Here is a 14,365-nt window from a genome sequence, read left to right on the forward strand (position 1 = left end):
TCTGATGCAGCTGAAGTACGCTGCCTTTGTCCAGGTTCATGTCTTCCTTGCAGTGCTGCTTGTCAGGAAGAACTGCTGCAGAAATACGCAGTCCTCCCTCTAGATCATGCTGAGGATCTAAACCTTTATCCAATACTCAAAGCGAACTTATGTCAAGGTTTTATTAATAATTGCTTTCTAATAATTAAATATCCTAATCAGCCTTGTTTGCCTCAGAAATACGGCAAAATTACTTTGGATTTTGTTCTTTCACTGTCCTTTTTTGACCTTGGTAGAAATGGGCACTGAAGAAACATGCAGATGTGCCTCTTGTAAGGTCTGCAGACAGAATAAGTTTAACAGAAGTTTGTTTGTATCTAGAAGAGAACCTCCTGATACCTTGCTATAAGTAATTAAATATCAATAACAAAACCAAACCAAACCAAACCAAACAAAACAAACAATAACAAAAAAACCTTGAGAGAGGGGAAACAGAAGAGCAATAGCATGTCATGGCTTGGAGACACACATGTTCTTTGCAGCACCTTCAGTTGTTTCTTTTCACTCTAGCTCTAGCTCAGATGAAGTGTTTTACAAATCTGTAGTCTACTTAACTTAAATTCCTTTCTCTTTCCTTCCTCCCCTCCCCTCCCCTCCCCTCCCCTCCCCTCCCCTCCCCTCCCCACCACTTCCTCTTTGTTTTCCCTTTCCCTTTCCCTTTCCCTTTCCCTTTCCCTTTCCCTTTCCCTTTCCCTTTCCCTTTCCCTTTCCCTTTCCCTTTCCCTTTCCCTTTCCCTTTCCCTTTCCCTTTCCCTTTCCCTTTCCCTTTCCCCTTCCCCTTCCCCTTCCCCTTCCCCTTCCCCTTCCCCTTCCCCTTCCCCTTCCCCTTCCCCTTCCCCTTCCCCTTCCCCTTCCCCTTCCCCTTCCCCTTCCCCTTCCCCTTCCCCTTCCCCTTCCCCTTCCCCTTCCCCTTCCCCTTCCCCTTCCCCTTCCCTTTCCCCTTTCCTTTTTCTTTTTCCTTTTTCCTTTCTCAAAGTATTCACCCTCTATTCTCTCAGCTCTTGTCTAAGGCTGGTGCCAAATCAGTTGCTTCGGGCTGAAACCAAACCTTGGCAGCACAGGTGCCAGGTAAAAGCTGCCAAGCAGTGCTCACTAAATGGATGACAAGCTGTTGAATAAAAAAATGGCCCAACAGAGCCCGCTTTCTTCAGGTGTTCTCCTTCCTCTCAGCGTGATCCACTTCTTATAGTGAGGAGTAAGCATGGGTGGTGAACAACAGATTGACTGATGATGGATCAGTAAAACTGGGAGATTCTGCTTTAGATTGATTGCTCTGCAACAGTGGATCATTGAAAATACTTGCATTTCCTAAGAAAAAGAAATGCTGATTTCCACATGTGGTCAGCCAGAGTACTGAAACTTTTGTCACTTTTGGTCACTTCTGGACTTTTATATACCAAGAGAGTGCTCTTTTACGTATCAAGATGGAGATGGCTCAGCTTGCTCCTACTCACTGGCAAGGGTTACCACCAATGTGGCACCTCAGACTGCATCGATTTTCATTGTCTGGCGAGGAAGTAGCTAACTAAAAGATTGCCTCTTTTATCACATCAATGACTGCTAGGTGCCTTAGTTCCACTGAAAAAAAAATGACATCCATTAATAACAAAAGAATGATTCAAAGCCTCTGCAGACATTTATTTATTATTTTTTTCAGGAACTTTAATCATTTTCTGACAAATGAAGTAAACTGTTGCCACACTCACAGTTCCAGGGAATCTTGCTAAGTTAATGTTCACATAAAAGCGCTATCAATCACCAAAGCCCCTTCAGACATGAGATAACAAAGTAAGTGGTCTCTGAAAATGTCCAGATACTCTCTCTGGTATAAAACTGTATTACGCTGATCTAACAGACCAACCCTAATCTATGACTGCTGAGAGTCTGCAATGCCTTCAACTCTGTTCATACTGAGAGTGGAAGAAAGGCTTTGCTCTCTCTTGTCACAGGAAGAGCTCAGCTACCAGCCTAATAGGCAGCTTTCTGCAGCAAGTAGCCCTTGGCAGACACGCTGATTACTATAGGCAATAGGAAAAGTCCTCCTTTCTCATACATGGAAGGACAAGGGAGGACAATGCACAATGCACTAGATTTAAAAAAAAAAAAAAAAAAAAAAAGCCTCACAAGTTCATGAGCTTAAAAGGAAAGGATGCGAGAAATGAATTGCAGGATAAGTACCAAATGAAAAGCCATTCAGTTGTCTAAATATATTGCAACCAGAAAGAAATAGAACATAATCTAACACCTCTGCCTCTGTGGAGGCAGACAAAGAGCAGGGAAATAATTTGCATAGCTTGGCATCTGTACAGTGCAATAGTAGTATTATATATAGCATATAAGATTGTATCTAAAATGTATGCTGAAAGACTGCTCAGGTTACTAAATCGTAAAAACTATGAAATACAGGAATGAACGCTGCCTGTGTGATCTTAATTTGTCCATCTAGTTTGTGTGAAAGAAAGCAGAAAGTTTTAGTCTTTAGACAGTTTTTTCTTTTCTTTTCTTTTCTTTTCTTTTCTTTTCTTTTCTTTTCTTTTCTTTTCTTTTCTTTTCTTTTCTTTTCTTTTCTTTTCTTTTCTTTTCTTTTCTTTTCTTTTCTTTTCTTTTCTTTTCTTTTCTTTTCTTTTCTTTTCTTTTCTTTTCTTCTTTTCTTGTCTTGTCTTGTCTTGTCTCTCCTCTCCTCTCCTCTCCTCTCCTCTCCTCTCCTCTCCTCTCCTCTCCTCTCCTCTCCTCTCCTCTCCTCTCCTCTCCTCTCCTCTCCTCTCCTCTCCTCTCCTCTCCTCTCCTCTCCTCTCCTCTCCTCTCCTCTCCTCTCCTCTCCTCTCCTCTCCTCTCCTCTCCTCTCCTCTCCTCTCCTCTCCTCTCCTCTCCTCTCCTCTCCTCTCCTCTCCTCTCCTCTCCTCTCCTCTCCTCTCCTCTCCTCTCCTCTCCTCTCCTCTCCTCTCCTCTCCTCTCCTCTTTTGCTCTTCGCTTCGCTTCTCGAGAAAACTTTTCTTTCATTGAGAGAACATCAGAATAGCTGAATGACTCAGGTTTTTCCAATGCAAGGGAAACACTTCAGACACAACTAAAATTTGCTTCAGTTTGGCTCAGTAACTTGAAGAGGTTGCAAATCTTGTTCTTTTGAATTGATTATGAACATTTCAACACTAAGCAGTGGTGTGGGATGTTGCTATCTTGCCAAAAAGAAGCAGCAGCATGGCCCCTAGGCTGAGTGATCGTTCTCCTCTGGTGCCACACAATTTCCCCTCTGTTCTAGTGAAATGGGTCATGACACATGCAGGATGTCAGATGAAAGGACTGCCTTAACTTGTGGCAAATCAGTTTTGTTGCAATCGTCATGTAAAATTACCATCATCACTGGTAGCCATTGCTAATGTTTCTAATATATTCATTGGCTTGGGGAAGATAGATGTCTGGTGCTTAAGAGTTTAAACAAAAAACAGGCTCTGGAAATTTTCAACCTGATAAACAGACTCTGAATTTTCAACTCATTTAATTTCCACTTTAGCTGACAATTCTGCAAAGGTGGAGAGAAATGTCTAAATGTGTTTGAAAGCAAATACCTCAAGAAGGTGTTAGGGATTAAACTGAATGAATGTGTAGTGCATGTCAGATTGATCAGATTTAAGCTTATTCCTTAGCTGCAGACCTAAGAAAAGGAGGCAGAAATATCAGGGTATATGAAGAACAAACCCAGGAGTTTCTGTTCTGATAGGTGTGTTCTTGGCACGTGGGGGGACACATAAATGGGGCCAACTGAGAGACCCCTTTGCTAGGTAGTCAGAAATGTCTGAGACATTTCTATCAGTTGTTAAGAAACACCAAGGGTCTTATGCCCAGGGCAGGCATGGGACTAATGGATATGTTGAATTTTGCTCATATTCTGCAGGAGTATTTTGGGGGGGTGGTCCTATTTGTGGGCAGCTACCAAATGTATTAAGCTAGTGGCCTATTGGTTACTCAATGCATGTGTGAATGGCAACTAGAAATATTATTGCATGCTCTGAATTAAGCACCAATGGAGAAATGTGATCTCCAGCTTGTGTGCCACAGTTCTGAGGCGTAGCATCAAAGTGGTCAGGAAATCACAATAGCTCATGAATCATGATCATATGATAGAGGCTTTCTGCTCATAACGTTTCTTTGCTGGTGGGGAAAAAAAAATCCTTTCGATTGTTCGTGCAGCTGTGTGTATTTATTTACTCATGCTGCAGTGCCCTACCATCAATACAGTGAAGTACTTGATAATGAACAAGTCAGACAGAGGGCATGAATGGGACTAACTCAAGAGTGCAGGTGGAATAGGCCGTACCTACACGTATCACTCACTGGGAATGGGGCTGCATGTCACCTCTGACAATCTCTTCTCCTCCCTTCTACCTGGAAAGCAGGTAGGTGGGGAAATAGGCCTGTGCTTACTTCAATCATGGGTCATGATGCTGGGCTTATTTCTCAGCCCTGAATTGTCCAGTGTCTGATGCAGGAGATGGTAAAAATGCGGAGAGCTCCATGCGGAGAGCTCATTTATGGTCAGTGTCTTGTTCTACTTGAGGGACTCTGCCACCATACTCTGTAGCACTTTACTCTAGACTGCTCCGGTACATGTTCTGCAGCCAATTATGCCCAATTCTTCTGTTGCTTAGCTTATTTTTCAGAATCCTCTTCACAGAGGTTCAAACTGGAATTGTTTGGCAAAGACTATTTAAAAGTACACTTTTTTTTTTTTTTTTTTCTTTCTTCATTCAGAGGTAGGAAAGGAAGATTTCTTCTCCTTATGTTTTGGGTCAGAGTACTACCACAAGCTGCAACTTTATTTCTTGTATGACTGCTTTCATACCATTTCACTTTACTTACCCCCCAGGTCATTTTGAGTTCAAATTGCACCTTTTGAGACCACAACATATAATTTATTTTAAAAATTCATCAGAGGTAATGGTCTGTGTAAGGGAAAAAGGTAGAAGAATGGAAGCAAGTGACAGTTTAGGTGCAATTTTTTTGGAAAATATTGGTCTCAAAGAATTGAGAGTGCAAGGAATAATCGTTCAAACCTCAGCTAGAAAAATATCTATACATGTCAAGCAATTATTTATTTGCCAATAATTAGCATTAAATCTACATGTGGGGAAGGCAAATAATATGTTTGGGATTAAGGTGCACAGGAAATTGACTTTAAATCTGAGGAAGTACCTTGAGTTTCTCTTGAATGGGGTGTTTCCATCACCAAGGTGTAGAGACAAAAGGGATGGTGACCTGAGATACAGCAGCAAACCTTCATTTAGTGCCATCTTCTGAGAGACTGAGCTGCTAACCTAACAATCTTTATGAAATACTTTTCAACTAATACAATGGAATATGATAATCAGCACTGAGCAGTATTTGAATTAAAATGCTCGTGTGAAGAGAAACACTGCTGTGCATCAACTTAAAATGCATACACAAATTCTCATTTCACATTTTGATAACTTCATGCTGTAATATGAAAGTGCAAACTATGCACACCTAAGCAAATCACTGATAGCCATCTTTTCCCTGTGCATGAATCCATTTTGGTGACTTTGATCTGGAGCTAGCATGGAAATAGTCAAGGAAAAGGCAAAATTTTCACCCTCAGTTGAAGCCATTCATCTCTAAAATATAAGCCATGATAATAAATGGATAGATCAGTAATTGGTTAAACTGTTTCATGACCTGATAATAGAGATGGCAGGAATCCTTCACCAGCAGCAGCTCTGAGGCTCCTTTGCCCCACAAGACCCTCTTTTGAACCAGTCACTGAACTGAGCATTGAGGCTGTCCACCACTTTTGCTCAAGGCGCATATTCTTCTGTTGATCCTGGACACTGGAGTTTTTTCCCAGTCTGGTGCTCCCTATGGCCTTGTCCCAAACATAAGCCCACCTGATTTCAGAAATTTACCCAGCACAACCCTATGCTCTGAAATCAAATTGCAGGGCAGAAGTTTGGTTGAGATGCGAGAGCAAGGAGCTGATGAGGTGTTGGCTGAAATCTGTTGAAGCACTACCCCAAGTGCTAGGTGCTGCTCATGGGAAATGCTGGTTTTGCACAATCCTTTGTGTGAATTTGAGTGTACACACTGGTCCCTGTATGGACAGAGGAAACAGCTGGAAAAGCAGATGGACACAGACACTGAAAGGTACTCAGCACCTTCAATCAGAACTGGATCTTCTCTAACGTGCATAAGAAGTGAGAGACAGCACATAAAGAAGCAGAATTTGATGTTGTGTGGAAAGCATATACATGTATGTGCCTGTGATATTCTGCTGTGGGGAGAAGGTGGTGGTGGTAGAGTATCTACCTTTTGAAAGCAGATCCAGCCATTGGGTCAATCTGATTTTCAAGTGCCACAATGTTGTCATAGGCAGGATTTAAGAAATAATGATGTTGTTTTCAGAGGCTCCACAGATAAAATAAGGAGGATTAGTACAAAGGAACTGTAGAATATCAGTATGTAAAAACTCAAATCAAGGAGACTGGTAACAAGATTTCTTTTTGTATCTAACATAAATTCACCAATTTATTTAGAGTATTTAAGAACAGTATTCTTTTATATCCTGGGAATACTGGTCTCATGAAATTTTATTTTATTATATTTGCACAGAATATTTCCTAAGAGATGGTGGCTTAAAATTCAAGACTTTTTTGCTGAGTACTGGGAAGAGAAAATATATTGAGCTGAATTGATGATACTTTATGTATGTGTATATATATATTTAAATATAGCTATAAGAAATTCTCAGTTTCTACTCAGGAAAGTGTTAGAGCTTGGAGTTTTTCATTATCTGTAGCTATGGGAAACATTAAATAAGATAATCACTTAACAGATATTTTCATAAATTAAACTGATCAAGCAGGAGGAATGTTTAGAATGTACTTGTTATTTGGCTTTAAATATCTTTATTTTACATATAAGTTAGCTATGCACTTTCAGGGCAGAATTGCCTGTCTGTATTATGTAAGATAATTCTCATATATAGGCTTAATATGTTGTAAAAGTGAATGCTGTGTCAGCTGTCTTAGAGATTGGAGCATTGTAACAATACATGCAAGAGCAGCAATGACCATTTACAATACTTGAGAAAAGGTTACTCAAAAAATTCAAGTGCATGAGTTACGAAAGTGCAATTTTAAAGAAATTTCCTTTTTAGTAATTTAGGTTATACGTGTTGGTAAACCTGGATTATAAATTGCTCTTTCCACTTCTTAAGAATCTTGTCTGTTTTAGCCTAGATTGAGAGTTTACAAGCTGTAAACAGCTGGGAGCTGTTCCTTGCCTTTAAAGGCATTTTAGGGAAGATGTGCTCCTGGGGCTTGGGCCCTTGCATGGGAGAAGGAGCTATTGGTGGACAGCCAACCCTGCCAGCCAAGCCTTGGCTGTGCTCCCGCCCTGCGGAGGAAAGGCCTTGGGGTCAGGGGAGGAGTGGGGCTGCAGACAACCTGGTTGCTTCCTTGGTATCCTTGGTATGTAGAGCTCAGGATCTGCTTGGGACAGAGATGAGGCTTTTGGGGCACAGCTGGAGCTGCAGGGGCAGAGACCTGCCTCCCCTGCTGCCTCCCCCAGCATGGCAGGTGCTGGAACAGCAGCTGGCTTTGCTTCTGTTATTAATGTGGTGCCTGGCTAACACACCAAAACTAAAGGAGAAGATGGGTTTCCTGCCGAGGTTCTGTGTTATCTTTAATTGTACAAATTAAATACATCTTTTGTCCCATCATCTGGGTTGGGTGGTAGAGGAGTGAAACCACACAGGATACAATCTTCTCTATATTTTACTGAAAGCCATATTTTACGATTCTCACAAAGCACAGTGCACTACTGAAATCAATAGGGTGGCTAACATAAATAACTAATTGTGAGTAATGTCTCGGAAGTAATCCTACGTTTCTAAAGGCAAGTATTTTTCAATTAGTAGCAATGTTTTTCATTTGATAGCTCCTGAAATGATAGATACTCCTGAACACAGTTCTTGAGACTGAAACCATCTGGTTTTCTTGGAGAAATGTTGAGTATTTTTAAAGGAAATATGAAACATTCAAACTTCTGATTTATGTGTTGAACAGAGAAACAGATTAAGGTTTGAGGACATAAATTGGAAGATGATCACTGAAAAGCTGTATGTGTCTTCCCTCACTGAGGCTGATTTTTTAGTAACTTAATATGTTTTCTTCTTTCTGCTAAGGTTATTTAAAATAAATAGTCAAAACACCCTGGGACTCCCAAACCATCTTAAAAGAGTGGCTAGCCAACTATAAGTAAAACTGAAAGTGGGCTGGACTCTCTAATTTGCCAGACATCTATGAAACACTCAGGTCTTTCCCACAGTGTCCGAATCAGCTGCATGAATTGAGGTTGAAATTCATCTGGCTGACTGCTGCCAAATTTTCCTGCAGGCTATTGTGTGGCAGCTGTTAAGTTACTGATACACTTGAAAGCCGATTAATTTTCATGATTCATTAAGAAGAACTGGTTTTATTATATATAGTTTGAACTACTGTCAATTTTTTTTAAGACTTCTAGGAATTCTGATGATAAACTCAGTACGGGTATCATATAATGAACCTTCTTCTTCCTTTTTTTTTTTCCCTTTTTTTTTTTTTTTTTTTTTTTCCTGCTTCTTTGAGCTCCGGGGTGGGCATACTGCTTCAGAAAATGGCTAGATGCCTTCATTTCGAGGGAGTCACCTTGGGCCCCTTTACTATTATTGGAAATCAACAGGCACCTCTGCAGAGCGGTTCTCCTCCTGTGAAGGGCATCAAGTTGGGCAAGTGGTGCTGTGGAGATTCCCTTTGTCCCCACCAGCTCTACAGTAAATTGCTGGGTGATTAGTTCAGGTGCAGGTATCCAGAAGCAGGATGTCTAACCTAGGGCATTAGAAGCCCCACTCTGCTGAAAACTGAATTATTAAAATTTATAATGCCAGGGTGGATTTCTGTTACCATCATGTTCAATCTCTTATTCTTACAGGCAAATATAGAATTTTCTAAGTAAATATACCCAACTGTGCTATTTACAATCCAGTATTGGAAGCTGTTCTGTAGTCTCCATGTTCTGGTTAGAAACGTTTTTGCCTCAGGTTTATTCACAAGCAGATCTGATGCATGTTTTTAAGAGCTACAACATACTAAAAGATTCTGATGGAAAAGCCAGGCCATGTGGCTATTTCCTCACGTATAGCTGCACCTGGTAAAGAAAAGCAGCTTCTTACACCAGATGTGCATGTGCAGCCCCAAACATTTTTCCCCCTCCCGCTTGAACTTCCAGTGGTTCAAGTGCAGCCCTGAGGCTTGTGACTAGCAGCCTGGTGACAGTCATGCTGCAGTCCTGCATGCTCCTGTGGATGGGGCAATAGATGGGCATTCTTTGGGGCAGGGATCAACATGTATTTTGTGTGTGTGTGTGTGTATGTGTGGTTTTGCAGCCAATGCTCTTGATATTGCTGTCAAACCTTTAAAAATAAAAAATCTGTAAACCTTTGAATATTTCTACATTAATGGTAAGGACTGATTATCTGAATGTCTCCAATTTCAGCTCATCCCAGTTTCCCAGAAGCTGATGTTGCAGGCTTTCAAGATCTGTTTCCACAAAGGGACTCTGACGTACCTAAGATATTCAAGTATCCTTCACATTTGCTGAGCTCACAGCAGTGTCAACCCATACATCTAAAATCCAAGAGCACAAATAAAAGTACAAGAGTCTTTAGAAGAGCATGCCCTTCTATGTAAAATTCAAGTGCATGATATGAGGAAAAGGCTCCTTCCTTGCTGGCTGACAATTTGAATTTACAGATCCACATTATTTATAAGATACTACTTGCTGTAAATGCAAAGCCAGGTTGAAAAAGCAGACAGTAGAACTCGCTGTGTGATATATGATGTTGCTTGCTACTACACAGCCATTCTCTGCTTGTACAACCTTTTAACATACCCCAGAACAATATGATGGATACTTTAAAAACAAAAAGGTCACAGAAGAAAAAAACAAATCAAACTTGCTTATGACATTAGTGTTTGATTTAGAAAGATGAGCAGTTATGGAGTGTGTTATTTCATTAAGTATAGTAACTTTTTTTTTCTTTTCTGTAATTCTTTTGCCACACAGTGGCCAATAATTTATTTATAAATGAAGGACAAAATTTAAAAAGACATTTTTAAAAAAAGACAATTTTTAAATTTTTAAAAAACAATCTTTAAAAAGACATTAATATCTTCATCAATGATCTGGACGAGGACATTGAGTGCACCCTCAGTAAGTTCGCAGATGACACCAAGCTATGCGCGTGTGTCGATCTGCTCGAGGGTAGGAAAGCTCTGCAGGAGGATCTGGATAGGCTGCACCGATGGGCTGAGGTCAACTGCATGAAGTTCAACAAGGCCAAGTGCCGGGTCCTGCACCTTGGGCACAATAACCCCAAGCAGAGCTACAGGCTGGGAGATGAGTGGTTGTAAAGCTGCCAGGCAGAGAAGGACCTGGGAGTGATGGTGGACAGTCAGCTGAATATGAGCCAGCAGTGTGCTCAGGTGGCCAAGAAGGCCAACGGCATCCTGGCTTGTATCAGAACCAGTGTGACCAGCAGGGCTAGGGAGGTCATCGTCCCCCTGTACCTGGCTCTGGTGAGGCCGCACCTCGAGTACTGTGTTCAGTTTTGGTCCCCTCGCTACAAGAAGGACATCGAGGTGCTTGAGCGGGTCCAGAGAAGGGCGACGAAGCTGGTGAAGGGCCTGGAGAACAAGTCCTACGAGGAGTGGCTGAAGGAGCTGGGCTTGTTCAGCCTGGAGAAGAGGAGGCTCAGGGGAGACCTTATTGCTCTCCTTAAAGGAGGCTGTAGTGAGGTGGGGGTTGGCCTGTTCTCCCACGTGCCTGGTGACAGGACGAGGGGGAATGGGCTGAAGTTGTGCCAGGGGAGTTTTAGGTTAGATGTTAGGAAGAACTTCTTTACTGAAAGGGTTGTTAGACACTGGAACAGGCTGCCCAGGGAGGTGGTGGAGTCACCATCCCTGGAAGTCTTTAAAAGATGTTTAGATGTAGAGCTTAGGGATATGGTTTAGTAGGGACTATTAGCGTTAGGTCAGAGGTTGGACTCGATGATCTTGAGGTCTTTTCCAACCTAGAAATTCTGTGATTCTGTGATTCTGTGATTTATGAAGGCTATACTCAGTGTATCTTTACTCAGGTGGATGGTCAATACTAAGTGTTATAATTGGTCTTTGCCACTTAGAGCTGAAGCCAAATGCTAGCTTTAAAATACAGGACGAAGTGTATGGTTTTCAACTTGAAGTAAATTGAGCTGTGCAGAAAACATACCATGTGAAGGAAAAATGTGGTCATGTGGAAGAGTGTAGGTATGTGCATAGGGGTGCAAGTGCACGCATGTATTTGTATATACAGCTGTGTATCACGTAATATTTTTACCTATTATTTATAATTCATATTTGTTGGGCCCTTGGTTTCTGTATATACATGTACTCTACCAGATTCTACACATAACTGTACACGGGCAAGATAGATGTAGCTTATTTTTTTTTCTAAAATTCAAGAAAGATGGACTGAGCTATACCAAAGTGAGCTAACCTTTGTCAGGTGAATAGCCTGCTCCTTATATTACAGCTCTTTTTGCCTCAGTGCTCTTTGCCACCTTGGCATCAGGCAAATCTCTCCTTTTAAAATTGCCGCCTAGCACGTCCTGAAGGCCAACAGAGGATAACGCCACCTACATTCCTCTCCTTCCCCTTCCCCTCCCCTTCCCCTTCGCCTTCCCCTTCGCCTTCCCCTTCGCCTTCCCCTTCGCCTTCCCCTTCGCCTTCCCCTTCCCCTTCCCCTTCCCCTTCCCCTTCCCCTTCCCCTTCCCCTTCCCCTTCCCCTTCCCCTCCCCCTTTCCCTTCCTCTTCCCCTCCCCCTTTCCCTTCCCTTTCCCTTTCCACTTTCCTTTCCTTTTTTTTTTTTTTTTTTTTCTCCTCTATATTAAAGGCATTCTAGAATAGCTGCTTCTTCCTCCAGCAGAGCTGAAACAATACGCCTATGCTACTTACTGTAGGCTTGCCAGAGGCTGAACTTGTTCCAGCTGCCGAATAGTCGATTTAGGGGGAAAAGTCTATTTCTGCACTTGAATTTCAATCCCCAAACCTGTGGTTTAACCCAGGGTCTTACATTTACTCTCAGTTAAATCAGATTTTTTAATTCTCTCAGCACCATGCAGGATATTCTTTCATTTCTTGAAAAAAAAGGCTTATTAATGGCATATGGAAAAATTGTATTTCTTGAAATAGTTATTTCTTTTACCCAAAAGCCTTGTTTTCTGCTTTCACTTTTCAGTACGAAGAAGGCTAGCTTTCTGATTCAGAGCTCAAGAAAAAATACATAGTAATTTCTGTGTTGAGAGACGGATTTCAATATAGGATGAAATATGGTGTCATCATGTTGCCTGTAACTGTTCTTTTTCTGTAGGATTTTTCTTTTCTTCAGCCATTTGTGTGGCTTTTCCAGCAGTATGAAACCTAAAACTATTTTGTTTTAATAAATGTCTGAAGACGCTTCAAACTAAGAACACAGAACAGCTTTTTAACATTAATGGAACAATTGTGGCAACAATTAAAAAAAAAAAAAAGCAAAGCTGTTGCAGTGTAACATGGTTATGTGTTTGGCCTCCTGTTGCAGTTCATATTTCTCTGCACATAATGACCTTAGCAATAAATAATTTTTATCTTTATTTGTAGTTAGGAGCAGTTAGTAACACCTGCAAGGCCCACACCTGAGCAGTACCACATGCTGGAAGGAACGTTAGAGAGTTCTGTGCAGAATGTCTCTTCCTACATAAAAAGCCATGGGAGAAGTGGAGGTTTGGAAGGAGAAGAAGCCAAGGACCCTGGCTAATTTTAGCAGAGTGAAGGAGGGAAGAAAGCAATTTCTCTTTTCTGGTTACCTGAGATGTACTGCCAGCTTCACAAAGAAACATGCTTCAGCTTCAGTGCTAGAACTGTGACTGGTTTATTATTTTTGTGTTGTCCCAGGGCTGCATCTAGACACTGGGCTGCAAAGTTTCCTTTAGCTGCAACAGGCGCCTTGTGCATGGGTTAGTGGCAGTGTGTGAGCCCTACTGAAGAGCATTTATTGAGTGCAGAGAAAAAAGAACAGTGTGTGCTTGGCGTCATCTGGAGGAGGTATTCTACTTGGTATCGTTTGGTTTGAATGATAATTTATGAATCATGGAGATTTTTGTTTTGAGCATTTATTAAGGCCAGCTGGTGGTTATTCTCTGTTAGTTCCATGTTATTCATTATTTATTCACTTGTTTGTGGATGCACGTTTGTATTGTGGATCCAATGCATGCTCATTTTTTCATGACAGATATTTATGTGTTTTGCAGTTGACCAGTGATGACTGTGGTTTTCAGCTGTGCACTCTAATATTATAGGTGGAAAGGAAGTAATAATTCACAATGAATAATTCAACAAGTATCATATGCACACACTGCAATGGAGAATCCTGATGCACTGTGTCAATGTTCTTGTGTCCACTACAATCTTACAACACTTGTAAATAAAAAATCAGAAGCCAGCTACACACAAAAATAATCCTCACCTTCTCAGCCCTCCTATGACCATCAGCTTTCTGTTCCCACAGAGCAGTAGAGATGAGGATTTCGCAGGTGAGATGAGAATTTGCCCAGAGATTTCCATTCTTTGGTCTGATTATGCAACCACCACATAGTCCCACTGGCATCAGCAGCTATTATGCGGCAGCTGCATTATCAAGCATTTATTGGAAGAGGCGGAGAGAAGGAAGGACATGTTTGTCCCCCATGTTCCCAAATAGTGGAGGGAACCATTGGAAAAAACATTGTGTGTTTTTGATGTGCAGCTGTGGCCCCCTGTTTTCTGACTACTCTGTAAGTCTGATGAAAATGCAATGCTAGAAAAACTGATGTTGGTACGAGTCTTCTGGGAACCCAGCCTCACATATTCCCCAGCTAACCCAGATTTCAAAGAACAGTTCAGCTTAGGGTCCTCTGCTTAGCCTCCTGTGCAGTCCTACATTCCTAGCCTGTGGTTCTTGCTTATATTCCAGAAGCCATCAGGCCTAGCTTTACAATGACACATAAAGAGTATTCTGGTGCATCTCAAGACATTTCCTTGGACTATGACCAACCTTGAAAAAAATCTTCAGTGCAATGAACACACACACATGCAAACTTCAGCTGGTTCAATGTCAGTGATGTGTATAAGGTCATCTTCAACATACTGACCAACAACAAAACCAAGACAGCGAGGCATCCAAGTGATTCAATCCATCCTAACAGAGGTGGTTTGAATAG

At 41.5% G+C, this 14,365-nt stretch overlaps 1 protein-coding gene across 8 annotated transcripts in view; it reads right to left on the reverse strand.

Annotated features, from left to right (window-relative positions):
• SHISAL1 (shisa like 1) overlaps positions 1-14,365 on the reverse strand; it is a 79,293-nt gene that overhangs the window by 5,437 nt on the left and 59,491 nt on the right. For 6 of the 8 annotated variants that reach the window (XM_068657264.1, XM_068657254.1, XM_068657238.1 and 3 more), the window contains one exon: positions 3,009-5,292. The exons of the other annotated variants lie outside the window; for them this stretch is intronic. In XM_068657264.1, the coding sequence (XP_068513365.1) occupies positions 5,085-5,292 (208 nt within the window). In that variant the 3' untranslated portion in view covers positions 3,009-5,084. Of the gene's footprint in view, positions 1-3,008; positions 5,293-14,365 lie in introns of those variants that run through there. 8 annotated transcript variants of the gene reach the window in all.

Source organism: Anas acuta, chromosome 1, assembly GCF_963932015.1.
Source record: "Anas acuta chromosome 1, bAnaAcu1.1, whole genome shotgun sequence".
In the NCBI taxonomy this organism is placed as follows: Eukaryota; Metazoa; Chordata; class Aves; order Anseriformes; family Anatidae; genus Anas; species Anas acuta.